Raw genomic sequence first — 27009 nt, 5'->3', positions numbered from 1 at the left:
AGAAATGCATACGATAAACTCTGTCTTTATAATGAGCCAAATGATTCAAATATCTACAAGTAAAAATTAGCATACACATTTAACTAAAAAAATAACAATACTTCAAATTTCTCCAAGGTAAATAGAGAATTAAGTGGCATCCATTCAGTATTGATTTGTTAAACAAACCCGATATAGGACTAATATCTCTCAATTTCGCAATTAGGGTGGCCTTTCCTCCAAGCTTAATTTCATTCTTGCCCACGAGTATGTGCTATTTAAATACTGGAAAACCCCTTCACAAACCCCGCATTTTATGAAGAAAAGGTGTTATTGTGAGGTTGAATCATTTTATTCGTCAACATTTGTTTTTAGTATCGACTTCTGATGCGCGAATCATGAATGAAAGAATTTATTCAAGGAATGTTTTAAAAATGCACCATAGCAAAACTCAGCCCATCTAACACTGTCTGTGGCATAGCGCCTTTTTTAAAACTACTTATTTTTCTAGTTCAGAAGAAGGAAAAAATTCTCGAAAGTTTCATCGAGATAATTCTTCACTGCATTTACTTTACTTGAACTTCATTATCGGAACTTAAGTAAAAGGTAAGCCTAACCACTTGCACTTTAACAAAACGACAGGCGTTAAGAATGTGGTGATCGTCACAACCACGTCGTGGTTTCATAATCCTCGTGTGAATTTTCAGTCGGTTCTTCTCGGATATCTGACTGCAATTCGGATGCCTCATGATCCGATGTCTCCTTGTCGTTCTCGTTGGGTTTTTCATCGATCTATGACATAATGTTTGAAAAGATGGAGGGATCAAATAGAAGGTTACTCCATTAAAACGTAAGTGTGCACGACTCATTCGATATACGCACGCACACATATTTTCTTTTTTCTTTGCACGGGGTTAATTTATGAACCATCTATCATGGCTGGTAAACCTATGGTGTCAGTATTACAACATTCGCTTTAATATTCAATTTTTTTTTGTCAAAACTTTTTTTTCGACTTGGTTTACTTCCTTTCAATTACAGACAACCTGAACCTTTTACAGACCGAAAACATAGTATGTATATCATGCAAAACATGTAGTATATACTTATACCTGTATTTATGAACCTTATCAGTTAATTATCCACAAGACATGGGGCTTGTACATAATTAAGAATATTGTTTTTGTAGGTTGATATTGATAATACAACGAGCCTTAACCCAACCTCTGACCGAACGGTGAGGATAATTACATAGATCTATGCAACAGATTATTGTTATCACAACTGATTTTTTTTCTTACGCCGTGTGGATATTTATACTCCTTATGCTGACCATCTCTTCGTACTAGATCCTTCAAACATACGGGTAAACAGCACAGCAATGAGTCTACAACATACAGCTTAAGACCAGGATCCACAGAGGCCGGATCTCCGAATCCTAGAAAATAGACGAGAAATATATAGAAATTTGGGGACTTCAAGTATGCCTAACAAAATATGACTCGTGTACTGACCTAGCAACACACCTGGTTAATTGCATGTTCCATTGAAAGAACATTTGTTCTTCTTTGGAACTCAAGTTATGGCCGCCAGAAGTTGCAATGCTCTGAAGGCAAATTACTCAAGATTAGCCGAAAGAGCGCGGGTTTTCTGTGTTTGTTTTGTTTTACCTGCAAGGATCACAACTGGGAACATTTTGATCGTCATTGTGATGGCAGTAGAACTGTCCGGTATCATCATGATCACCGAATATTACGTTGTATCCGGGTAAACCGCGGATTAGGATATTGGTTATCATGTTGCTCTTCGTAGAAAAATCGAATTGCACCTTCAATTTGAAACCGAGTGCACCTACGATGCGACTGATCTTTTTTTTGGGGGGAGGGCGTACTCAAAAAGGTTATCTCAATTTCTATAGACAGACAACAATTTATTCAGATTTGATGGAAATAATGACATTTGACGAATCGTATCCCACGAGCCGCAAGTCTTCATTTAGAATAAACATATATGGCTGCCCGTAATTGCCAAATTGATTGATTTTTTAGTCAACTATTACGAATGATTGTAAAATATATCTGATACATGAAATAATAATAATGATGATGATAATCCGCTCTTTATATAGCGCTTAATGCATCGGAATAACGACGTGTCTCAGCGCTTTACAGATATATTATTACCCCGGTTATTGGATCCAATCAGTCATTCCCGCACACAATGTATGCACATTCTCCACTCCCGGGGAGTAACGGCCAGTCGCCAAGGAGGCGCACACAGTACTGGACAATCTACAATGACTTTTCACATCCTACCAGGTACCCCTTTAACACATGGGTTGAGAGTGGCAAAGTGTGGATTAACGCCTTGCCAAAGACGCCAGACCGCGGTGACATTCGAACAAACGACCCTCTGTTTACAAAGCAAGAGTCAGAACCACTACACCACGGCTCCCCCCCACAAAGAAAGAAGCTGACAGAGTCTAACACTTTAACTAAAGTATAGATACTCCTTATTTTTTATGATTATTATTATCTATTTGAACAAGATATCAGTTAAAACGCAAAACTGCACAGGTGACCCTGATGTCATTGTGCGACAAGTTGTAACAAAGTCAGTGATGGAGGAATAATTTTTTGTCTAATGTTTTGAGCCCTTTGGTATGAAATAACTCGAAATTCGGGTCTGCAGAAAATATCAATGATACTAATAAATCCATTATGTTTGACTATAATTCAGTTAAAACAAACTTACCTAAGTGATCTGATTCAAAAGAAATGTGATTTACCAGAAACGGCACTTGCAATCATGCCCAGGGCTACTGTGACGACCAGTCCTAATGGTGCATAATATTGGTAGGATAAACGATACAAGCCTGCCAGAAACCTCCTGGTTTTCAAGAGAAAATAAAAATGAATTTTTACCAGAAGAAGAACAAAAATACACGATAAATACAATATTGATATTCAATTCACGAAAGAATAATGTGTGTTAGAAGTAATAGAAGTCATTTTTTTTTTGTTAGGCTACTTACCAGAAAGCAAGCGCCGCGTCTTGTCAAAGGATAAACTGCCTGTCGCATTTTAACAGCCATATTCTCGAATTCCATGATTTTGATGTGTATATGGAGGAGACTATAAGCCCTGCCGATAGACTCTGCTCTGATTTTTTTCATCTGTATTATGACAACTCTGCTCACCAGGAATATTGATTACATATATTGCCATTTTCTTTCACTAGGGGCCCAACAGACCCCCCCCCCCTACACCCAGTGTAAATAAACAAGCTGAAAAATAATCAATGGAGTAGAATCAATCAGATTAATAGATTGAATATATTAAGAAAAAATAAAACACAAAAAATGACAATATTTCTAAATATCATTTAGAAATAATTAAAAGGATCACTTCATCACAGAGAACTAGGCCTACTGGTTTTTAAGCATAATCTTTATATTACCGTCTTTGCGGGGCGACGGTTGTGAGCAATACAGTGGTTGCGGTCGTCGCCGAGATGTCGTCCGCTATAGTTGTTGCATTTATGTACTTGCACCCGCCAACGAGCAGGTGGTTAACTTCCCCAAGCGATCCTGACGATGAGACTGTGGATCCGAGCTTCAACCACACGACGACAATTAGGCCCAGCACGGCTCCGACCATGGTTCCCTGAAGAAAAAGATTTACGAATGACAGTAGACCGAATCACACCTCACTTCATCATAATCACCACATATCACTTTTGCAAGATCTTTAACTGCAATTAAAACCGACTACTTTTTTCTACATTGAATTACACTGGTATTGGTAACACATAATACTTCTCTTCCTGTGCTCTTATGTCTTCTCTTCTTTCTTCCCCCACTACTTCATAGAGGGTGGCCCCTGCCCCCTATTCCCCCCCCTCATGTGATGTCGTGGTCGAAAACAAGTTAGGCAACTTAAAAAAAGGGAGAAAACAAACCTGAGACGAACTCCGATGAAAGAATACTCCTAGTGTGAATATCCCTAATACAATTCCGCCTACAACTCCAAACAAAGAAATAGTTAGCTGCAAAGAAAAAGAACAGTAAATTATATCACAGAATGACTATTTCGAGATTGCTTAACCCATTGTCATAAGTCATTACAATTCATCAAATTGTAAGCATTATAAAAATGCACGCATTATATGAATCGAACTATCCTGTTTGGCCATATATAGCACTTCATGTTACGTTGATTTTTTTTTCTCGGTAGCTTACCTATATTTATTTGATTTATTTCCAACTCACAAGATATTCAAGTGTTCCAAATTGATGTCCCGTCCTTCTGGGTGGGTTAATACGTTGACTGTAAAATTGGTTCAATAAGAGCCAGTAATTGAAAGTAGTTGAGTGAATTAAACTGAAATTGATATCATTTACCATGACCCGATTACACTGAATCCAAAATAGAGATCAATGTCAATCTGAGTTTGTTTGATAAATCGCAAATAAGACAGGCATATAAAAAATCATTTCAATTGAATTATCTTCGACTTTTACTCTATGCTGAATATTTCACCTGCTGTGTGGAGAAAATATTAGCTTATATTAGAGGACTCACGGGTAAAATACTCTGCTGTAAGCTACTCGCAAGTGCAGCAAATCCAAGTGATATAATTCCATAAAGCAATGCTGTAAATATGAATGAAAAGGAGAGACGATGTCTCGGTTAATCATCTTAAATCATACATGGTACCCCCTTCTGATAGCTATTGGAAAAGGATTTTAAACGGATCCAAAATACTCAAGAGAATATTTACCCAATAAAGCTATGTTCCCAGTCTTTAGAATTTATATTTTATACCGTATTACACAATCATGATAAACAGATTTATGTCGCTTTTGTACAGTATAATAACAATTCAAAAATTAAGTCATCTCTCGTGTTTATTAGCAAATCTAACGAGTCTTAGAAAACATCACTAAGTAAAATATGCGTCATGAATTATTTGCACTAACATCATTTAATCTTTTCTCTGGATTATTTGGAAATCATATTTGGTGAAAAACGAAGAAATTTCGAAGTAATAGTAGTAGTAGTTGTTGTTATAGTAGTAGTAGTAGTAATAGTAGTAATAGCAGTAGTAGTAGTAGTAGTAGTAGTAGTAGTAGTAGTAGTAGTAGTAATAGTAGTAGAAGTAATAGCAGTTGTAGTAGTAGTAGTAGTGGTTGTTGTAGTAGTAGTAGTAGTAGTAGTAGTAGTAGTACAGTAGTAGCAGTAGCAATTGTAGCAGTTGCAGTAGTATCAGTTGTAGTAGTAGTAGTTGTTGTTGTTGTAGTAGTAGTTTTAGTAGTAGTAGTAGTAGTAGTAGTAGTAGTAGTAGTAGTAGCAGAAGTAGTAGTATAGTGGTAGTAGTAGTAGTAGTTGTTGTTGTTTTTGTTGTTGTTGTTGTAGATGATGATACAGGGCTGGTCTTTTAAAAAGGAAAGAAAGAAAGAAAGAAAGAAAGGACGAGGAGAAGAAGAAGAAGAAAAGAAACGAAGATAAGAATGAGCACTCTTGATATCATTATCATTATGGTAATTATCAGAACTATCATTATCATATTTCCAATATGTATAACTTACTTCGAGGAGAATGCGTAGAATCCAGCTGTATTTATTGAGACTAATATTTGGCCAGAATGCTTTAAGAACGTCTTCTCCTGTTACCGCCGACAAAGAGGCTAGACCTGAAGAGAGCGAGCTGTCATTTTGAAGTATGAAAAAAATCAGAAGGGACATTCATCTAATAAACATGATGCCATGTTAATCAAAAGATGGTGTAATTAAGTTTTGTCCTAGCAGAAGGTATCTTACTGAACTGGAAATAGCCCCTTATATGGGGTCTCAGCACAATTTCTTCTAAGGTTTAAAAGAATATAGCTTCACGATAGTATTAGGAAGCAAAAATATAATATTTTAATCACATAGCCCAGGAAAAATGTATGAAGGTTGACGTTTAATTTGTTACACAAACACTAGGCACACACTTACTCACTGAATGATCCACACACCCGCGCGACGATATCTCCATCCTCTCTCTCCCCCTCCTGAACTCCTTCCTAAACCAACTCCCCATCCCCCTCTCTTTTTCTCTCTTTTGCTCTCTCTCTCTTTCTTTCTCAGACTTTACTCCTAGCTCGTTTTTGCTTCTAACCTGATGGATGCAGCCAATATTGCTGAAACGAATAAACCAGGAAGTCCAGGTTTAGATGAAAACAGATCCATCACAAAGAAGGGCGTCAGCTGAGAAAAAGTACAGAAAAGCATCTTTCGAAATTTCACATTTTCACTTATTTAACCTTTTTTTACGGAAATAGCTAGTCCCTGTAGAAACGCCCTTCATTTCATGTACCATTGTGTTCAATCGTCAATACATTTGTCTACGGTATAATAAGAGCTTCATTGCTGGAAAGGGGTATTCATAGTTATATATTGCATCCATATAAACAAACTAAAAAAAAATAATTAGGATTTGTGTTCAATCGTCAATACATTTGTCTACGGTATAATAAGAGCTTCATTGCTGGAAAGGGGTATTCATAGTTATATATTGCATCCATATAAACAAACTAAAAAAAATAATTAGGATTTAAAAAAATAACAAAGCACATGCACCCACACATACCTGCTCAGTAAAAAATAAGCTAGATGTTCAATTTCTCACTTGGTCAATATGCGAGATCTGTCCAACAGAGTAAGGATCGCAGAGGCTATAAGCAGCATAGACTACTAGGCCTAGTAATACACAGAGTGACACGACCACCACCTTGAAAAGTGATGATAACATGATGGCCCTGGTAAAATATAAAGCTCTACCTTCAGTTCAAACTCATCTCAGTTTAAACATAAACGAATTCAATCAGACAGATGCAATTTAGGGGTAAATTGCCAATTCGTCTACTGCCAACTCTTCCACATGGTCTACCTTCATTGAGTCTAATACCATTCCGTCCATCCACATTTCGTCTAACAACCATTTGGTTCAATAACCGTTTGGTCCAATCATCACTTCGTCTAATCACCATTTAATCTATGACCATTTTGTATCATAACTAGTTGGTCTAATATCCATTTATATTTTCATCCATTTTGCACAATTAAAACTTAGTCAAAATGGACTAAATGTTATATGGACTAAATGGCTATTGGACCAACCGGTTATTAGACGAAATGGGGAGTGGACTAATTGGCAATTAGACCATATGGATAGTGGACGAACTGATGGTAGACCAAGTGATAGTAGACTATTGGCGATTGGACGAATTTGCATTAGACAAAGTGGAAATGTGGTGGTATGTAAGAGGAGGAAATAGGATATATACCCTGTCAAAATGGAGCGACTTGGAAGGGGGAAAGTGTCCCTGACACTTATTTCGTCAGGATTTGTGGCAAACAATTAGTTGGCGTATATATGTAAGTCAAGTAATCACAAAATGTATATAGATTATTTTATTTGAGTCTCATTCGTCAGCAAACAATGACATTTACAATTTGTGAGTCGAAACAATTTAACAAATATACGAATGTGAAGATCATAAATGCATGTACATTCTCAAAGCGGAAAGAGCGGAAAAGTTGGGAAAAAGGGTGGAGGGTGACAGCGTTTTATTATGCAAAAACACAGTCCCAATGCTCGAAGGTTTTGGGGGGTAGGTTTACCACGTGCCATCCTTTTCAGGGAAGATGTTTTCTCACATAACAAACTATGATACCTGAAACTCACATTTTTGCCTGTGTTTGTGATTGTAGACTTATGTACTTCTGCACGATGACTTGATTGGTTCCCATTGTACCTACTACAATGACAGTCATGCCGACTACTACTGACCATACTGTATGACGGACAGTCGGATCAAAACTAACCCTACAAGTCAGAAAAGAAAAAAAATACTTTAAATAGCAAATATATCCCCACCTTTCCAACTTCATTGAATCCAAATTAATGCTTGTCTATTAGGCAGTATTTCTCACAGTATATTACACATGTACATACCCATTGTTCAACAGAGAAGTAACTATCACATTAACACTTAAAAATACATCACTGCACTTATACATAAAACACTCAAATTCAAATTAAAGCAAAGAAATTAATTTTTACTAAAATATGTCTACGATCTCGTATATGTAACAAGTTGCTTTGATCGACATGATCAGGGAAATCAAAGGCCACGCGAGGTAATAACGAAATGAACAGTTGAAGATAAATAAAATGTGTTGGATCGAGTTACCCGGAAATGGATTACTGGAGAGACTTTAGAAAAAAGAATTAAGGGGATGGGACATCGGGCAAGGCGTAAAAATGTGATGCACACGAATTCTCATGATGATAATAATCAAAGGCGGCGCCCGAATATTTAGGGCGACCTAAATGTGACGTCATAGTTTGCTTTCAATTGAATAAAAAAATATTGATAGAGTCACAGGGCCCAGACCTTACTTTTCATTCTCTTCTTCCTCCTATCTTGCATTTTCTCTTTATTATTAGTTTCCCTATTTTTTCTTATCTTTATTCAACCATTTGAAAAGTCAAGGGGTCTGCCGCCCCCTGCCTTCCGACAAAGTCAATGGAGCCACCCCTGCTAATAATACTCTCAGGAACAGAGTGCACTTTAAGGTGCAACTTCGTTTATTTGGATGTGCAGATAGTTTGTTTGTGCCAATAATCACGGGTGGTGTCAGGGTAATTCGATACGGGCAAGACGACATGTTATAATTTAACGACTAATCCCCCTATCTGTGATATAGTCTTCGGTATACTCTGCTTTCTTTTCGCTTTCTTTTTGTCCTTTGTAAACTAATTAAACACACCAACGGGGTGATCATCCCCAGTAATTACTGTCTCTGCTCAACTCAATGCGTGTGTGTTTAGCCGTATACAGGGACCGCGGAACGGATTTCAAAGGAGGAGGGGGGGGGGTGGTTGGCTGACCATGCAAAAAATCACAATCATGTGGTCATTTAAACGTTTTTGTACATGGTTTTGGAAAAAATTGGGGCGGGGAACCCATCCCTCCCCCCGCTTCCGCGGCCCCTGGTATATGCATGTGGACTCCCTTGAAGGTTAGGCTCATGTAGGTGTGCATGGTACATGCAATCTAAAGAAGATGTAGAGTAATTGGGGAAGGGAGCATCTGTTTCAAGGAGTAAATATTAGGAAAAAGGCTTGTTTCAACTGATATTCACAAAACATTGCTTTATTGTGTTTTGACAAAATTTGATGTTTTGTTATACGGAGAACACGTGGCTTCACTCAACCTATTTCCCTGTTGAGAGTGTATGTTCTCATAATTCTTGGAAGAATTTAAGTGGCTACTTAATATCCTTGCAAAGTTATATCCAAAGATAGTTATTCAATTACAAACGGAAATCCATCAGCGTCTTGCGGATTATGATTGCTTATGAAATTAAAAATGAAATAGAGTACTAAAGGTTAAATTGAATCAATTAATTGATAGTAGTATGACGTACACCGCTAGCTTGAAACGATCGCTCTCTCGTGCTATTCGCATCACCTCTCCCAGTCCTCCGACCTGGTTCGTTCCCATGACAACGGCAGCAATGAGACCTAGTAGAATGATGATGGTCTGATGAACATCTGACCAAACGATCGCTCTCATTCCTCCCTGTGTTAAGAGGCCAAGGAACATGAAACAACAAAAGATAATTAAAATCTATCATTACTCAGAGTAATTGATCGATATTGCGCTGATTGAATCCAAGGTGAGGTAAAAGAGTATCTTTGTGATCTTGAAGGAATTTATTCCTCGAAATACATATGCGCTGTAATAGTCTCAAGTCCCTTTTGAAGCACGAATAAATTTTGTTCCATTGTATGTCATGTATGTTCTATAATAGGACTCAAAGATGTGATTATTGTTACTATTAAAATGCTTTGATCATCGCATAGCATTATTACATATACAGTGGATGTTATTCTCTTTTGTTCTTACGATTAGTAAGGTGCTTAAACCATTCCATTCAAAGAAATAATGCTTTTTCCACACTTGAAATGCTATGGGTTTCATATTTTAGTGGTAACAATTAGGCCCAAATAATATATAATATTCCTCAAATGAATTGTAATCTCATATATTCATTTCTCCTTCTTTCACAGCAAAATTATCATCTTTATTGTTATCAATATTTTTATGAACGGATGATAACTGCTAAGAATAATTTGAAATTAGATATTATGATTGAAAAATAAATATGTCTGTGGATTCTGTTGATTTAATGATGGTTAAGTGTATGTCATACTCTCGCTAACCAATACTCGAGTAAATACAAAAAATGATAAAAGAAATATATTTATTCAGTCTTACCACCGTTGTAAAACCAAGAGCAACGACTAGGATTATGGTGTGACTCGCCCACAAATTGAAGCCTGTCACTGTGAAAAGAAGAAAATGAAACACTTCAATGATCTAATAGCATTATTGGCATGCATTTCAGGGTTAACATGGTAAAAATTTGATAGAAATGCAAATTGAGTCAATGCTTTCATAATATAGCACAATTCCATGCATAATCATTCTTACTTATTCCTCCTTAGTCCTGCCCCCCCCCCTCCCACCACACACCCACTCCCTCAAACACACATAAATTGAATATTTCACACCTTTTGAATGAGAATGATAAAAAAATAAATCACTGAGATGAGCACAGCTTATGTCCAACAGTTAAGCAGCGACCTATTCCAAGTTACCACGTCGATTGGTTAATAGATATTGGACCTGATGGGTATAATTTGTTCATGTCTAAGCAAAAATCTAATTAAAAAAAAATGTGTTCTTAAACGAAATATACAAAATTGTTTAAATTGTATGGCATGGAAATGAACAGGAGGAGGTCTGTAGAGATGTTAGTCTAAATCGAAGGCTGTGATTTGATCATAGTAACACTGTACCATTTTTTTATGACACATGGTCCTCGAAGTAATCATGCTGATTTAGAATTAATGTTCTTACCAGTTTGAATAACTAATGATGGTACATATAACACAATACCGAGATATACCATCTAAAAAGAAAGAAAGAAAAGAACACATTAAATTCGGACTGAGTTTTATTATAATTTGGCTTTATTAGAAATGAAGGGGCATCTCCTTTGTTCACATACTTTGGTATTGAAGAGACAACTAGCCTACGAGTGTCAAACAAATTTCCTCATTCTGAAAAAAATGAAGTCCATGCCCTTTTCTGGGTAAAGATGTAAAAACAATTTTCTGAGTGTAAATTAGAATAATTAATAAAATGCAACGCAGGAAATTGATTTTGTGGAAAGGTCAAACAAAATAATGTGTAAGATTTATTCCTGTATATTTCTTTCACATAAAATTGCAAAGGGTAAAGGAAATCATAATAGTCTGTTTTGTTTTATGATCAGCTATATGAACAGTCGTTAATGCGTCAATGGTCAATTTTTGACCCCTTGTGACGGCGCATTTGTAAATTCAACATTTTGGTTATAATTTTGCAAAATGTGCAATCCATCAAAATATGCCGTAACTTTGTTAAGACACATGTTGGTATTATGCCTCTTTAGTAACACAGGGACACTTTTAATACCATGGATTCCAGTGGATTTGATACTAGCTCTTCATCATCAGGTCCATGTTCGTTGGGGAAATGGATGTGATATTAACAGTTTTAGGCATGTTAGGCGTGTCAATCAATATGAAAAGAGGGAGGGGTTTCGCCATTTCAGAAAACTAACGACCCCAGAATAGTCCCGCGCTGAAATGGGCTATTCGCCATATATGATTGGGTATATTATTTTGAACATGTTTATTTTATTCGTTTTATGTGAAAATGCATGCAAATAATCATTCAATAACTCACCATCTGTACAATAAATAGCAGACTGCAGAACACTCTCACAGTCTTGTTGAATCGAAGCTCTAAATACTAAGGAAAGAAGAGATTATTCATGAATCAATCAAACATTTTCAGCGTCAAAATTTTGCAGTAAATATCAATCATTTTGCAGATAATAGCTTGCAATGAAAAATTAAAATAGTAATCGAATCCATACAAAACAACATCATTCAAATCACAGAAACCGTATTTTTTTGCTTTTCCCTCAAATTCTATGAGAGAAAGTAGAGCTTATCTTGCGTTTCTTACCCACACTTTTTTTAGTGCAAATATGGGCAATACCCTAGGGAAGGGGTCACACCCCTCCCATTGAGTTTTCTTTTTTAAAGAAGAAAAGACAAATAAGTGGTCTGAGTCATACATACTAATCTTCTTATTCGATTAAAACAAGATGATTATAATTTAAAATTATCAAATCAAATGCCTTGGCGCTGCCCCTGGTCCAGAATTTCAATATTTAGAATATATTATATTTTGTACAATTATTTTATTAAATCATCATTCTGTAGATCCTCACCTCAAAAGCGCTAACAACGCCAATGTTGAAATACAAGGGCACAAACATCCGACAAACAATGGCACCACCGATTATATAAGCCAAACATATCCACCAAAACATGGTATTATACATATACACATCAACCGGGGTCCCAAGGATATTAATCGCTGCTGCGAACGGGATCGTCATTGACATCGATACGGGTATGACGTTTAAACGTCGACTGCCAAGAAGGAAACGTTCGGAGGTTATCCGATGTCGGCCACGATGACGGCGTTCGACGTAGGCAGCAACGAGTCCGATGACGAGCGACAAGACGAGCATGGTGATACAGACCGCGTAGTCCCCGGGAGTGAAGAGTTTTGATATTTTTTTGCTCTCCATATTTTCATTACTAAATATGAAACAAAACGTGGAACGTACAAATGAATAATATCGAAATACCATCCAACGTTCAATGCAATATTCATAGGCCAATCACAAATGAAATAAAGAAAAATCAGCAGTATTAACTTAGGAGTGAAAATAAATAAATAATCTCAACTTGGACTATATGCATTTCAGAGCAGAAATTATTAAAAACATTTATTTTCTAAATGATATTAATCTTTGTTTCTATAGAGCTCTACTTCTTGCTTACCTGCTGTTCTGTGTGCAAAGAAAAATTAGCAACTGTTCCCCATCTCTCGCTCACATCATCCACAATATAAAAATGTTGGTCTTTTTCGATTTTATCTACCTCCAAAGTCCAAGACTGTTTCGAGAACGCAAGACATGAATTATAATGAAAATGCCAATAACATGACTTATTTTGTCGCCACATAGGGCAGCTTATATTCTTATCATGCCTTATTTGGACTTTGAACGATATTTTGTTAAGTAGACCTACTAATGACAAATAGGGACAGTAATTAATAAATAATCATTCGAGGAACGAAGTCCTTTATTCTATACGAAATAAACGAGCAATTTGAAGATTTATCTTTAATGATTCACATTTGCCGATTGGCATAGTTGTGCATATTGAATGATCCTACTATAACACACATGTATATCACTTTTAAAACGGAGTTTTTAGTTTAACTGAGTCAATTTGGTTTATCTGATTTAGGCCTAGTAAGTGGGCGGATGATAAATAGTAAGGACTATCCTAACTAAGGACGTTCTAACTCCATGCTTTGATCAACTGTTTATATGAACTAAATGTCATTCGACGAAGTACAAAAGGAAAGAGGTTCGGCGGACAAAATTTGAATGAATATAATTTTCATAGAATTAATACGTGGGACATCATCAGCTTACTCATTCATTTCATGAGCAGAACATGCAGACCTGTTCACCGAAGTAATGCAAAATGACCGGCAAAATGTTGTCATAACTTCGGTATTCCTTAAAATACAAGTTTAATGAAATTGCTTAATTTGGCTGATTTTACTTTGTCTGTTCAAGTATAAGATTGGTTTCCAGTCTATATAGAGTATTCCCCTTTAAAGACAATCATGGTCTTGAGACTAAATGTAGTTGCAGAAAACCGAAACAAAGATCGGGATATAGGACGATATATGAAAATCCCTTGTATGTTGCAATATAAAGCTACGGAAAAATAACACAAAAGAACATTGGCTTATCTTGAATATTGGTGCGCTTCTTAATTCAAATTTTTATCAACCTTCAAAATCATCATTATTGGCAAAATCACCGTCACTAGCCCTTTTATATACATGCACAATGCAAGGGGCAATAGTCAATTACCGCCACCACAACCACATGATTTTTATCATCATCAGCAGCATCATCATCATCATCAACAACAACAACATCATCATCATGTGATGCAACTTCATCATCATCACCATCATCATAATCATCATGGTCGATCATCAGATCGAAGGCGCACTATTCATCGTCGCTTATAACCCCGTTCATTATCATCATCATATCTTCCTATACATAGGCCCCTCTAGGCTAAATTCGAAGGAATAGGTTTTGTTTAATGGAAAAAAGAGGTGGGCACAAACTTGCATCACCAACCAGCCCCCCCCCCCCCCCCCTACTACTAGCACATAAAAGTACCACCATCACCACCACACCAAGAACAAGAAACAAGTGCACACGGTTGCTCCGCGGCACGTACACCCGACCGATGTACGGGGGCCGTGGCGGCCGGAGCTTGGCCTAGCGCTAGCGAGAAATACCGGCGTACGTACATTCAGCTACCCCATCACAGCGACTCCTGTGAGAACAAGATCAGTTTTATACGAAATTACAAGGGCATAGGTAGGGACGAGCTTAACTGCTAATCGGGAGACTTAAAGAAACTTCAGATCAATTTTAATGCTAGACACTGAGTTAGTTGGGCAAACCACGATTTGGCCGTTAGTTGCACTTCAAACCGACAGTACTAATCATGAGTAATTCCGAATTTAAAGGCCAAATTTTGATATATTCTATCGTTGGATGCCCGTTCTGCATGCGAGCTAAACAGACTTTGCAAGATCTTGAATTGCCTTATTTGGACGTTAACCTCGATTCTTATGGTGAAAAAGTACGGAAAGAAGTCCGGGAAAGGACTGGTAGGAGTACAGTTCCACAAATCTTCTTTAACGCAAGGCATGTTGGTGGCTTTGATGATTTACAAGCCTTGGTAAGTAGACCATTCCCTGTCATAATTTTGTTATTTACATTTTTACCTCAGTCCCATCTACTGCGCTTTATGTGTTGTTTATGTCAATTTGTGCAGTGTAGATTGAGCTTCGGCATTCTCATACTTTATGTCCCAACAGATTTTCGATCTCAATTTCTTACCATTGGCTGTTCAAAACCTTGTCACTTATCACAAACCTCGTCACTTAATTATATTCATCCGCGGGTGAAATTCATACGCGGAAGCTAATAACTTTCCCCGCTGTTTTTTTTAAAAAGTCAAGCCGCACTTACCTTCTTCCAAATACGATTTCAGCTTGACAGCTAGCCATGTATATTCATGAGATCTCAAAACGATTAATTAACCTTGAAAGCCAACCATCATCTCTCTTAATATACTCATACTTTAAGTCCCCCACCTCCTTTTAACCCTGTTGGATAGGGAAACCTTGATACCAAATTCCTTCATCTCTCTTAATATACTCATACTTTATGTCCCCCACCCTCATTCACACTATGCTTGTTCCGCGCATGTAATCTTGTTGGCTAAACCTTGATACCAAATTCCTTCATCTCTCTTAATATACTCATACTTTATGTCCCCCACCCCCATTCACACTATGCTTGTTCCGCGCATTTAATCTTGTTGGCTAAACCTTGAAAACAAAACTTCATCTCTCTTAATATACTCATACTATGTACTTTATGTCCCCCACCCCCATTCACACTATGCTTGTTCCGCGCATTTAATCTTGTTGGCTAAACCTTGAAAACAAAACTTCATCTCTCTTAATATACTCATACTTTATGTCCCCCACCCTCATTCACACTATGCTTGTTCCGCGCATTTAATCTTGTTGGCTAAACCTTGAAAACAAAACTTCATCTCTCTTAATATACTCATACTTTATGTCCCCCACCCCCATTCACACTATGCTTGTTCCGCGCATTTAACCTTGATGGCTAAACCTTGAAAACAAAACTTCATCTCTCTTAATATACTCATACTTTATGTCCCCCACCCTCATTCACACTATGCTTGTTCCGCGCATTTAATCTTGTTGGCTAAACCTTGAAAACAAAACTTCATCCCTCTACACTATGCTTGTTCCGCGCATTTAATCTTGTTGGCTAAACCTTGAAAACAAAACTTCATCTCTCTTAATATACTCATACTTTATGTCCCCCACCTCATTCACACTATGCTTGTTCCGCGCATTTAATCTTGTTGGCTTAACCTTGAAAACAAAACTTCATCTCTCTTAATATACTCATACTTTATGTCCCCCACCTTTTGCTGAATTCATAAGCCGTAATCAGCACGTGTATATTTTAAACCCCATTTTCCCCTTGTTTTTCAATTCAAGCCGCACTTACCGTCTTCCTAATACGATTTTAGCTTGACAGCTAGCCATGTATATTTATGAGATCTCAAAACGATTCATTAACCTTGAAAGCCAATCTTCATCTCTCTTAATATACTCATACTTTATGTCCCCCACCCCCATTCACACTATAGTAGACATAACGCGCACCATAGGCGCGCACAGTGAAATTTCTTTGTTGGGACATAAAGTATGAGTATAAATAAGAGAGTTGATCCTGGATTCCCAGGTCAGCCAACTGTCTTTATGCGCGTTCCGCGCATCTAATCAAGTTGGCTGAAGTTCACCTTGAGTTGAAGCTAGCTAAAAATGTAAACATTGCGCCGGAACTACTTTAAATAATTTGGGTCGACGGAGAAAGGTCATCGTTTTCAATGGTAAGTTTGTTGGGACATAAAGTATGAGAATGCCGAATAATATATGGTCCTGCTTATTTTTTATGACATGGTGTATCACTTGTAATATGGAATTTTTCTTCCAATGAAATTTACTTAATACTTACATGCATAACATGGCTTTAAAAATACTTTAACATTTTATTATTTTCATGCAATTGGCTTTATGTGAAAATATCTGTTTAGTGTGATTTCATTTCTATATTGGTGTTCTTTGTTGTAGCTGTGATATTTTGTCATCGCAGGATTGATGAAAAACAGCTTTTTACTGATTTTTAGTACCTGTATAAATATATTCTAATAACTAAATGATATTTTTTGTTCTCCATTTAATTAGATTGCTGATAAGGATAATTTCAATCCATTGATTGATGAAGTGCGGAACAATGAGGCTCCTCCTGATGCCCCGAACATACCAGATGCTAAAGAAATGAAGCAAGAAAAAAGTGGTAAGACAAAGTATCTATGATTGAGAACGGAACATTTTCGTGTTTTGTAGCATCTGTATTAAGACTTGATAAAGCTATAGATTATTTATTTTAAAAGTGTTGTGTTAAAGATTTACACTATATATGGTATGAAATTCTTAAAATTGGAATATCTAAAGCTAGTAAAAAAATTGGGGTCTATTTCTGTTTCTCTTCTCAAAAGACTCCTAAACCATTTCATTTCTCCTAAAAACATAGAACATGTTTTGGGGGAGAATCTGTGGCTGTGGACAGTAAGTCCAATACTGAATTTGTAAATATTGGGCATGCAGAAATGCTTGTTTTTTTTTTTAAATTCTTTATTCCATTTCCATTTAAAACAATACAATTAATATAAAGTAATACAAATCAAGTACAATTTTACAGAAACCAACAGCCTTATTCCCTGGACAGTAAATTATGCATTAAGTTATGTACCACTTTCCTCTCCCTTGTTTCATAATTGTTGAAAATTACTAAAATTCTTAGATATGATTCAGTTAAATGATTATTCAAAAGAGCAATGTGTGATTTCATTTTATTTCTTGTTTGTATTTTTAGCAGATCTGGAATTCACCTGTGAGCTAGACGAGTACGCCGTCTTGATACGAGAGCTGAAGATGAGTGGGATTATCAAAGATCATCGGAAAGGCCTTTCAACCTACAAGAACACATTCCAGGCGAGAGAGTTTGTAGACTGGATAGTGAAGGCAAAATCATTTGAGGGTAAGGTCTGACAGCTTTTGCAGACTTGATCATAGACTGGAGATGCACTGCAAAAACTCTGATGTTGATTTAACACCAGAGAAGTATTGAAACAACATCAGCTTGGAATCAAACCGATTTTGTTTTGATACTACTGGTGTTTTATAAACACCTATCTGGTGTTAGATCAAAACGAAACTGGTGTTGTTTAACCATTCTCTGGTGTGGACTTATGTAGATTCCGGGCTGGTGTTAGATTAACACCAGAGATTTTGCAGTGTGAAAAAAGTCTGTACCAGCCACTCAGAAACGTTGTAGAGCCGTAAATTAGGCCCAGGCACATCTAACTGATTGTGATGTCAAACGTTGATCCTAGATGTAAATAATGTGTTGCTGTGACATTAGGCATCTTATTCAGGGCTTCTGTTTGCGGAGGTGTTGTGGTCTAGTGGTTTAAGGTAAATGCTAGTTTTGGTAACGATATCAAAATGAGTTCGTACAGAATCCAATGAAATGGCTACCAAAGTGTCTGTTTGTATAAATAAAACGCATGTGCCAAATGATTCTGGAAGAAATTGCGTAATTGCTGAGAAATCAGCAAATAAGCACAGGATTCGGGTAGAGCGTCGGGCCCGACGCCCTAAGCAATAATTATACATTGTCCCACGTGCGCTTATCTGTGTTGGGGATCTTTGTTGTGAACATTTTTCAGCGTAGATTTCAAGATTTCACAAAGTTCAGTTAATGTAACTGTACCAGATCTAGATCCTCGATGATATACTGACAATTAAGCCTTGTTTTACAGACTTTCTCATGAAATCAGTGTTTACTGCAACTGCTGGAATTTCTCTTTAATCTCATCTTTCAATCATACATCACTCTATTTGGTCTAAATTCTAGATAATTCCAGAACTCGCATTTTCCTGCACTCTGACGTCAGAATAGTGCATTTGGTATGACATCAGAGTGCAGAATAGTGCATTTTGGATGCAATAGTGCAATTCACTGAATATCATGTGATTCGATTTGGACCAATCAGATTACAGAACATTCTTGGGAGTTGTATAATTATTATTAGCACGAACAACATTTCTGTGTGGCCGGTACTTAATCGCATTCTTTCTATTATTTGATTGATTCTATTCGCTTTATAGACCGATCCACTGGGATCGTTAGCGGGCAGGATCTGATCGATCAAGGTTTTGCGAGTACTGTGAAAGGATCTCATGACGGACGGTTTGAAGACAACGACAGCCTTCTAAGATTGCTAGAACATGATGAGAATACTGCTCTTAATTCAGGATTGTCGAGTGAATGTGAAGCTAGACCCGGTGAGTGACTGTTGAAATTGCGGTATCAATAATAGACTTGTAACCTGTTGCATGAGCCTCCAAACACAATCTTTGATTCCACCACTGGAATGTTGATCATAAAGAAAAAATTGAGAAAATCAATGCGGATTCGGTGTACTCTTTCTTAGGCTGCATTAGTGTTCAAGACCTAAAATCACCTTTTCTATGAACTTAGGGAATAAAATTACTTTTTTAGTTGATAAATGCCAAAATATTATGATTCTGGGTTAGGTTAAGAGCCTTTCTGAGTATCACAGATTTGTGTAATCAGAAAACCCTGTTCTGAGACCTGTACCTTTTTCTGGTTTTAGAGAAAACGTGCAGGCCATTTATTATTGCATTGGTAATTGCCAAAAGAAAAATTTGGTACTTAATGACCTCAACTAGTTGAAAGGCTCAATACAGCTGTGCAGTATCAGTACTAGAGTCCTGACTATAAATAATAATATAGGGTATTTATATGGCACACATATCCACCTTGTTACATGTAGGTGCTCAAGGCGCTCCTATATTACCCGGCTAAGCTAGGCGTTCATAGTGCACACAGCTTTTGAAGGAATTACTTCCTACCAGTACCCATTTACCTCACCTGGGTTGAGTGCAGCACATTGTGGATCAGTTTCTTGCCGAAGGAAATTACGCCATGGCTGGGTTTCGAACCCATGACCCTCTGTTTCAAAGTCCGAAGACTAATCCACTGGGCCACAACGCTCCACGTTCAATCAATTTGATCAACACACAGCTTTTTTAAAGCTTGTTTGGAAAGCCTCGTACGAATGGGTCACAATTATCCAATGCTTTAGAAAAGAATTTTGGAAATAGTGATGTGATTGCATTCATTGTTTTTTTTTTCTGTTTCAGCTTCAGATCTTGGGGAAGATATGAGGAAGCTTATTCTCTCTCTGTACAATGAATATCTTTCTTCAGATGGTAAGGTAAGACAGCATTACGTTACAGTGTAGTTCATTATATGCATTGCAGAATGATAAAGGGTCTATCCACAAAACCCCGCGAGTGGGCACTTGTATATTGTGATGTATGCACATGCCAGTAGTAGGTTGACCCCTTTTTCATGCTCCGATTTCTGATCTCTCTTGACACGTGATATAATTCTAAGAAACCTGTTTATTCCCTATCTCTCTTTCTATCCCTCTTCTCCTCTGTTGTCTTCCTCTCTCTTTCTCGCCATTCTTCCCTTCTTCCTAGTGTGGGCAACTTGCTATTGTATTTGTTACGTAGACATTTTTAATTTCTTTTTATCACTGTTTTTGAGCTTTGATGAAAAAAGGCGAATAAATGTGAATTTTGTCCATTTAGAATTCTCCATATACATAAACATGTAGGATAGAACATCAAATAGCAACAATATGGCAAATTTGTCCACTGTGCATAATTTGTTTCACTCTGCCTCTCTCTTTCTCTTTCTTTCTCTCTTCCTAGAGAGTGAATTACAAGGGTATAGCAGCGAGTTCACAATTCCAGACCTATACCCGGATGACAGCGCAGCTCTACAGAGTGGATGTGAAGTCCGCTTCGAGGGAGGAGAAGATTGCTTTCTTTATCAACATTTACAACGCCCTTGTCATTCACGGCTATGTGACTTCTGGACCCCCAAAGAACCTGTGGCAGAGATACAAGGTTAGAGGTCAAAGATCATACATGTAAGGTTCCTACAATGGAAATTAAAGGACACGTCCACCCCAACAGAGAGTTGTTTTGTATAAAAGGAGAAAATCAAACAAGCATAACACTGAAAATTTCATCAAAATCAGATGTAAAATAAGAAAGTTATGACATTTTTAAATTTCGCTTAATTTCGCAAAATTTATCTGCACATCCTGGTCTGTATGCAAATGAGGGAAGTGATGGCGTCATCTACTCTCTATTTCTTTTGTATTTTATTATATCCAATATGAAATATTCTGATTTTCCCCTCATTTTCATGTGAAAGAAAGTTTTGTTCCTGTCTGATCATATAGATATACCATTGTCTTAACATTTTATGGATCAATCAAGTTGGCCCAGGCTATTGTCACATTTGAAAAAAATGAAATGTTGTATATTTCAAACATTGAAAAACAAAAGAAATAGAGAGTCAAGGACATTATTGACTCTCTCATTTGCATGTCACTGACTTGTTCATATAACTATTTTGTGAAAAAGAAGCGAAATTTTAAAGTGTAATAACTTTCTTATTTTACATCTGATTTGATGAAATTTTTAGTGTTATGCCTGTTCAATTTTTCTCTGTTCGTTCAAATCAACATTTTTCTGGGGTGGATTTGACCTGTAAAGTTGATTCATATTGATACACAGGTCTGAAAACAACTCATAGGGTGCTATGGAAGACTGCAAGTGATAATCTGGTTATTTGCAATGGGCGTAAATCATACGTTGTAGGTATCTTGGAGCTTTGATTCATCATTACCCGGGTCATTGGATTCAATCAGCCATTCCTGCACACAATTTGTGCATATCCTCCACTCCCTGTAGAGCACTCCAGCCAGTCGCCAATATGTTTCATAGATTTTAAAGTAATTTTTTAATGAAAATTCTTGTAACTGTCCATGCTTCACCCTGAACCCTAACTAGGCTGGGCTATTTTGATAGATCATAGAGCGGAGACTCCCATCCCCCCTCCTGATCTTTAGCTGTCAACCGGTAGTGTTTATTTTTTATAATATTTTTTATGTGATTTCAATGATAATGCTAATAAATGCTGACAATCAGAATTCTGCTTTAAATCAATAGATAATGGACTAAATATTTTATATATAACTTAAATATGGGTTTAGAAATTCCTTGCAGCTGCCTTAGCAATCTTTTAAGAAAATTATGAATTTAAAATTAATTTCCTTTGTACTTTATTACTTTAAATATGAATTTCTTTCTTTTTTGCTTACCTCCTTGTAACAGAATTTGTAAAGGGTTTGCACTTTGCACATGAAATCACTATTCATGGTTGACTGTATGATCTAAACAATTTCTCTTTTATAGATAATATCTACTAAATATATCACTTCTTTTAAGTTATTCAACTGTGTGAGCTACATTATTGGAAGCCAGCTGTATTCTCTCAACATAGGTTGATGCCTACTATCATATCTCTCTCCCTTTTTAGTTCTTCAACTATGTAAGCTACATTATTAGCCAACTGTATTCTCTCAACGACATAGGTTGATGCCTACTACATGTCTCTCCCTTTTTCAGAGCTGCCAAGTAGTACGGATTTTCAGTATTTAGTACTGAAAAATTAGAAGAATACTGATGGTTTCATGCAAAATACTGATTTCTCAAGTTTCAGTTTTATGTGTTGTCCTATGGTATTTCTTTGAAAATACTGATTCCTTGCCAAAATACTGATTTTCAGCTTTGAAAATACTGAAATGTTTTTGCTCAGGTTGGCAGCTCTGCTTTTTAGTTATTCAACTACATGTATGTGAGCTACATTATTGGAAGCCATTTGTATTTTCTCAACATCATAGGTTGATGTCTACTTTCATATCTCTCTCCCTTTTAGTTCTTCAAGTAAAGCTACATTATTGGTAGCCAACTGTATTCTTTCAACATCATAGGTTGATGCCTACTATTATATGTCCCCCTTTTAGTTCTTCAACTATGTGAGCTACATTATTGGTGGTCAACTTTATTTTCTCAACATCATAGGTTGATGTCTACTTTCATATCTCTCTCCCTTCAACTAAAGCTACATTATTGGTAGCCAACTGCATTCTCTCAACATCATAGGTTGATGCCTACTATTATATGTCTCCCTTTTAGTTCTTCAACTATGTGAGCTACATTATTGGTGGTCAACTATATTCTCTCAACAACATAGGTTGATGCCTACTATTATATGTCTCCCTTTTAGTTCTTCAACTATGTGAGCTACATTATTGGTGGTCAACTGTATTCTCTCAACAACATAGGTTGATGCCTACTATTATATGTCTCCCTTTTAGTTCTTCAACTATGTGAGCTACATTATTGGTGGTCAACTGTATTCTCTCAACGACATTGAGAATGGAATCCTGAGGGCGAACAGGAAGCCACTAGGCTCACTCTCCAGACCCTTCTCAAAGAACGATCCTCGCCTCCAGGTGGCGCTAGACCAGCCGGAACCGCTCATCCACTTTGCTTTGGTCTGTGGAGCTAAGAGCTGTCCACCAATCAAGACGTACTCAGGCAAAGTAAGCATTGTAAATTCTAAGCAATTGATATGGTGTTCTAAAGAATTTCCATATTTTTCTTAATAATACTAATACTATTGTTACAAAAATGATGATGATGACGATTATGATGATGATGATAATGATGGTGATGGTGAGGATGATGATGATGATTTTTGTTTTATTATACCTTTTGTAAACATGTATATTTCAGCCATTGCCGTATTTGTATTTTTGTTTTTGAAATACCTATATATGAATATGATGATCTTGATAATGTTGATGATGATGATGACGATGGTGATGATGATGATGTTGATGATGATGATGATGTTGCTGCTGATGATGATGACGATGATGATGACGCTGATGATGTTACTGATGATGATGATGATGATGTGGTGATGCTGATGATTTTGATGGTGTTGCTGATGATGAAAGAGTTGGTTCACAGCCCTAGCAATGTGATTGTTAAAGTTCACATTCCACAGCAGAATGGAAATTGTGCACTGTAAAAGGCTTGCCAGGCCTAAGAAATATCCAAGGTCCCTTTGGAAGCACAGAAACATTAGATGATAAAATTATAAGTGCTATTCACAGACTAATGACTATTATTATCACCATCATCATCATCACCTCTTTCATGCCTTAATCTGGTTTATACTTCCTAGGATGTTATGAACGAGTTACAGTTAGCAGCAGAAGCTTTCCTGGAAGGGTCTGATGGGTGCCAGGTCATTGTGGACAAAAAGGAAGTTAAGTGCAGCCAGATCTTCAAGTGGTACAGAGAGGACTTTGGCAGGAACGATAAAGACGTAAGAATTATTTCCTTATCGTAAAGGTTTACTTCCCCAGGTCCCTGAAGCATCAGACTTAGCTATTGATTATTGAGTTAAAATTAAAGAGTTAAAATTGATCCGATCAATCATAACTATGGAAAGCCAGCAACGTCAGCATCTTATAAATGCATGTTTGTTCAAAATGTTTTCTAGATATGTGTATTCATAAATTCATTATATTCTTGACAATTTGGAGTTTTCCCTTTGTTAACAAAGGACATTTTGCAAAATTCCTGTAGAAAAAATTATGACACTGATGGATTTTTATAGAGTTATGATTGATTGGATCAATCATAACTCTTTGTAAGACAGGGCCCTGATCTTCAAAGTCTACAATTGATTTAATTGATTCTTGTGTTTTATTAGTAAAAAGAAAAAGATCAGCCTTACAGTCAATCCATCTTTGTCCAAAAGGCACTCATTTCATATGAATAGTATTATGATTCCTTTTGTAGAAGTGATGGATACCAAATGAAGAAAAAAAAGCTTTAAAAAGAAGGGGAAAAGTAGTTTAAAAAAAAGAGCCTCAAAAAATTACAAAATGTAAAAATAATTTTTAAAACCCCCAAATTAAAGTTTTTTTATTCTGTAAAAAAAAATGTCTTGTGCGCCCCTCTTATTTTCAGATTTGTTCTTTGCACCCCTTCTATTTTGGAATCCTGTATCTGCCACTGAGGTCCATCCTTCTTTAACATATTTTGTGCTTTTGACAGGTTGCTGTATTTATATCCAAGCACATGGGGAGAGTGAGAAGAAGAAATCACTGCTTCAGGTCATAGGTCACAAGGACTTCAAGGTCAGTTATATGAAGTACAACTGGGGTATCAACTCCCAATAGAGAATGGCTTTTCAATGCCTATTGGAAAACACTTCTATGCACAATATTTTTCTATGAATGAGTTTACAATATCATGCCAAAAATAATTATCAACAATCTCAAGGTAAAGTCAAACGGAATTAGATTTATACTGAATATTTTTTGTTTTGTAAGAAGCGAAAACAACAATAAATTAAATTTGGATCAATCTTAATGAATAATAGTATGGTTGATTCTGGGACGATATTGAATGAAGAGCATACACTTAAAAATATTGAGACATTCAGAGCTTCAGACAAGTGAATAAAAATCATCATTTCAAGTCGACCCTCTGCTCCAAAGATTCCCTGAGGTCGAATTGATTTTTTAGACCAGATTATTCAAAACATGTTACCTCTTCTAAGTCAAGGTTTCTGTAGTTGATGGTTATATCATACATTCATTTTGTGTACATGTATGATTGCAGAAGTGTTTATAGTCATAAGATTTAATTCTAATACTAATAATGAATTTTATTCATAGAAATCCATAAAGCCTTTGAAATGCATAGGGAAGTAATGTTGATATAATGTTGTATTTTTTTTCAAATCAGATTGCGATTAAGAAGGCAACAAAGAGTATCTAGATTATGGTACATTTATTTCTAACTTTAGAGCAGAAATTCAAAATTCTGGAATAAATGATTAATATTTTCATCATTATTACTTATGAAGAAAATTTGCGTATATTTATAGTATGATCATTGTGGATAAAGCACACAATCTTTTTGAAAAATTAATTGTGCAAATTAGCATTTTGGCCATTGGTACCATCATCTATCATGTGTGCTGATTTTTGCCGTAATGGTGCGGTCGACAGCCAAGATCCTGAGGCCCTAGCCTGGGCCACATATGGTCTACCAAAAACAACCAATCAGAGGTGGTAAAGTGTAGATGTATTCTTAAATATCAATTGATAATTGGCATGTTATCAAGGAGTTATTGTGAATTTATGAATTTATCAAGTACATATTAAAGCATTCCGAAGATATCTTTAGTTTGTATAAATTGTTAAATGTTAAAGAGTAGGTGCTTGATATGACAAGTTTATTGTATTTTATGAAAGCGGAGTTTCTCCCTTTTTTGCCCGATATTGTCATTAGTTGCTATTTTCCACTCCAAGCTGTATTGTTGTATGATTGTAATTGTTGTGTCAAAGTAATTTGTATATGTTGAATAAATAATTTCAGTCCCCCCCCCAAAAAAAAATATATATATATATTATATCTCTAAAGTCATCCTTGTGGAAATAGTACAAGTGATATTGAGTGAAATTTTGCAAATTTGTGGTATACTTGTAATATACTTATTCAATCATTTCATACACATGTACATGTACTGTACATGTTAATTTATAATTCTGATTTATCAAAATATCCTTTTCTCCACATGTACATGTATCCAACATTGTGGTCATTCTCCTAAGTTTATTATTTTGTATAGCACTCTGATTTATGATCTTGTGGAGTTTCTGTTTTAGTAGGTTGATTATTATGGCTGATATTTATGTATGCTTACATATACAGTACAAACATACATGTATAAAGATGTATGTTTAACAATTTCAGGTAAATGATCTGATCAAACTGCTCAATTTCATTTTAATGTTGATATTTTTTCAGGGTAAATACATAGGCCCGTATTCTGAAGTCAGGTTTAACTTAGACCATGGTCTAACTCTGTGCTAAGTTATGGGAAGCCAAAAGTGTCAAAAATTTTATTCAATTGTCTGTTCCTTATGTTTGCTGTGCTCTTTCCTGATTCATCAATGGCGAAGAAAATCATCTTTTTATACTTCCTAGACAATTATGAATGATTTGAGAGCCAAATGAGCT

At 36.2% G+C, this 27009-nt stretch overlaps 2 protein-coding genes and 1 long non-coding RNA gene across 4 annotated transcripts; 1 reads left to right on the top strand and 2 right to left on the bottom strand.

Annotated features, from left to right (window-relative positions):
* Positions 1-283: 283 nt before the first annotated feature.
* On the bottom strand, positions 284-13144 carry LOC121426732 (sodium-coupled monocarboxylate transporter 1-like). Its single transcript, XM_041623112.1, has 16 exons — positions 13005-13144; positions 12383-12758; positions 11830-11895; positions 10957-11008; positions 10312-10379; positions 9458-9612; positions 7710-7850; positions 6651-6780; positions 6141-6229; positions 5566-5687; positions 4563-4633; positions 3940-4026; positions 3439-3644; positions 2768-2868; positions 1281-1417; positions 284-771 (listed from the first exon to the last, which is right to left on the bottom strand). Exons 2-16 carry the CDS (start codon positions 12746-12748, stop codon positions 643-645), a joined length of 1920 nt encoding a protein of 639 aa, XP_041479046.1. The 5' UTR covers positions 12749-12758; positions 13005-13144; the 3' UTR covers positions 284-642.
* Positions 13145-14745: 1601 nt separating this feature from the next.
* Positions 14746-25700, top strand: LOC121426773. 2 transcript variants are annotated; one of them, XM_041623171.1, is made up of 9 exons: positions 14746-15008; positions 17125-17236; positions 17819-17980; positions 19114-19290; positions 20173-20246; positions 20752-20949; positions 23274-23501; positions 24152-24295; positions 25033-25700. In XM_041623171.1, exons 1-9 carry the CDS (start codon positions 14772-14774, stop codon positions 25096-25098), a joined length of 1398 nt encoding a protein of 465 aa, XP_041479105.1. In that variant the 5' UTR covers positions 14746-14771; the 3' UTR covers positions 25099-25700. The 2 variants fall into 2 exon arrangements, with proteins under 2 accessions (XP_041479105.1, XP_041479104.1); XM_041623170.1 differs by having other exon boundaries at positions 17816-17980.
* LOC121426774 lies at positions 15421-16800 on the bottom strand. Its single transcript, XR_005971624.1, has 2 exons — positions 15560-16800; positions 15421-15455 (listed from the first exon to the last, which is right to left on the bottom strand). It is a non-coding gene; the product is annotated as an uncharacterized LOC121426774 (long non-coding RNA).
* Positions 25701-27009: the final 1309 nt, after the last annotated feature.

This window comes from Lytechinus variegatus, chromosome 13, assembly GCF_018143015.1.
Source record: "Lytechinus variegatus isolate NC3 chromosome 13, Lvar_3.0, whole genome shotgun sequence".
In the NCBI taxonomy this organism is placed as follows: Eukaryota; Metazoa; Echinodermata; class Echinoidea; order Temnopleuroida; family Toxopneustidae; genus Lytechinus; species Lytechinus variegatus.
Note: the sequence above shows the minus strand (reverse complement) of the source record. Positions and strands in the feature narration are given on the sequence as shown.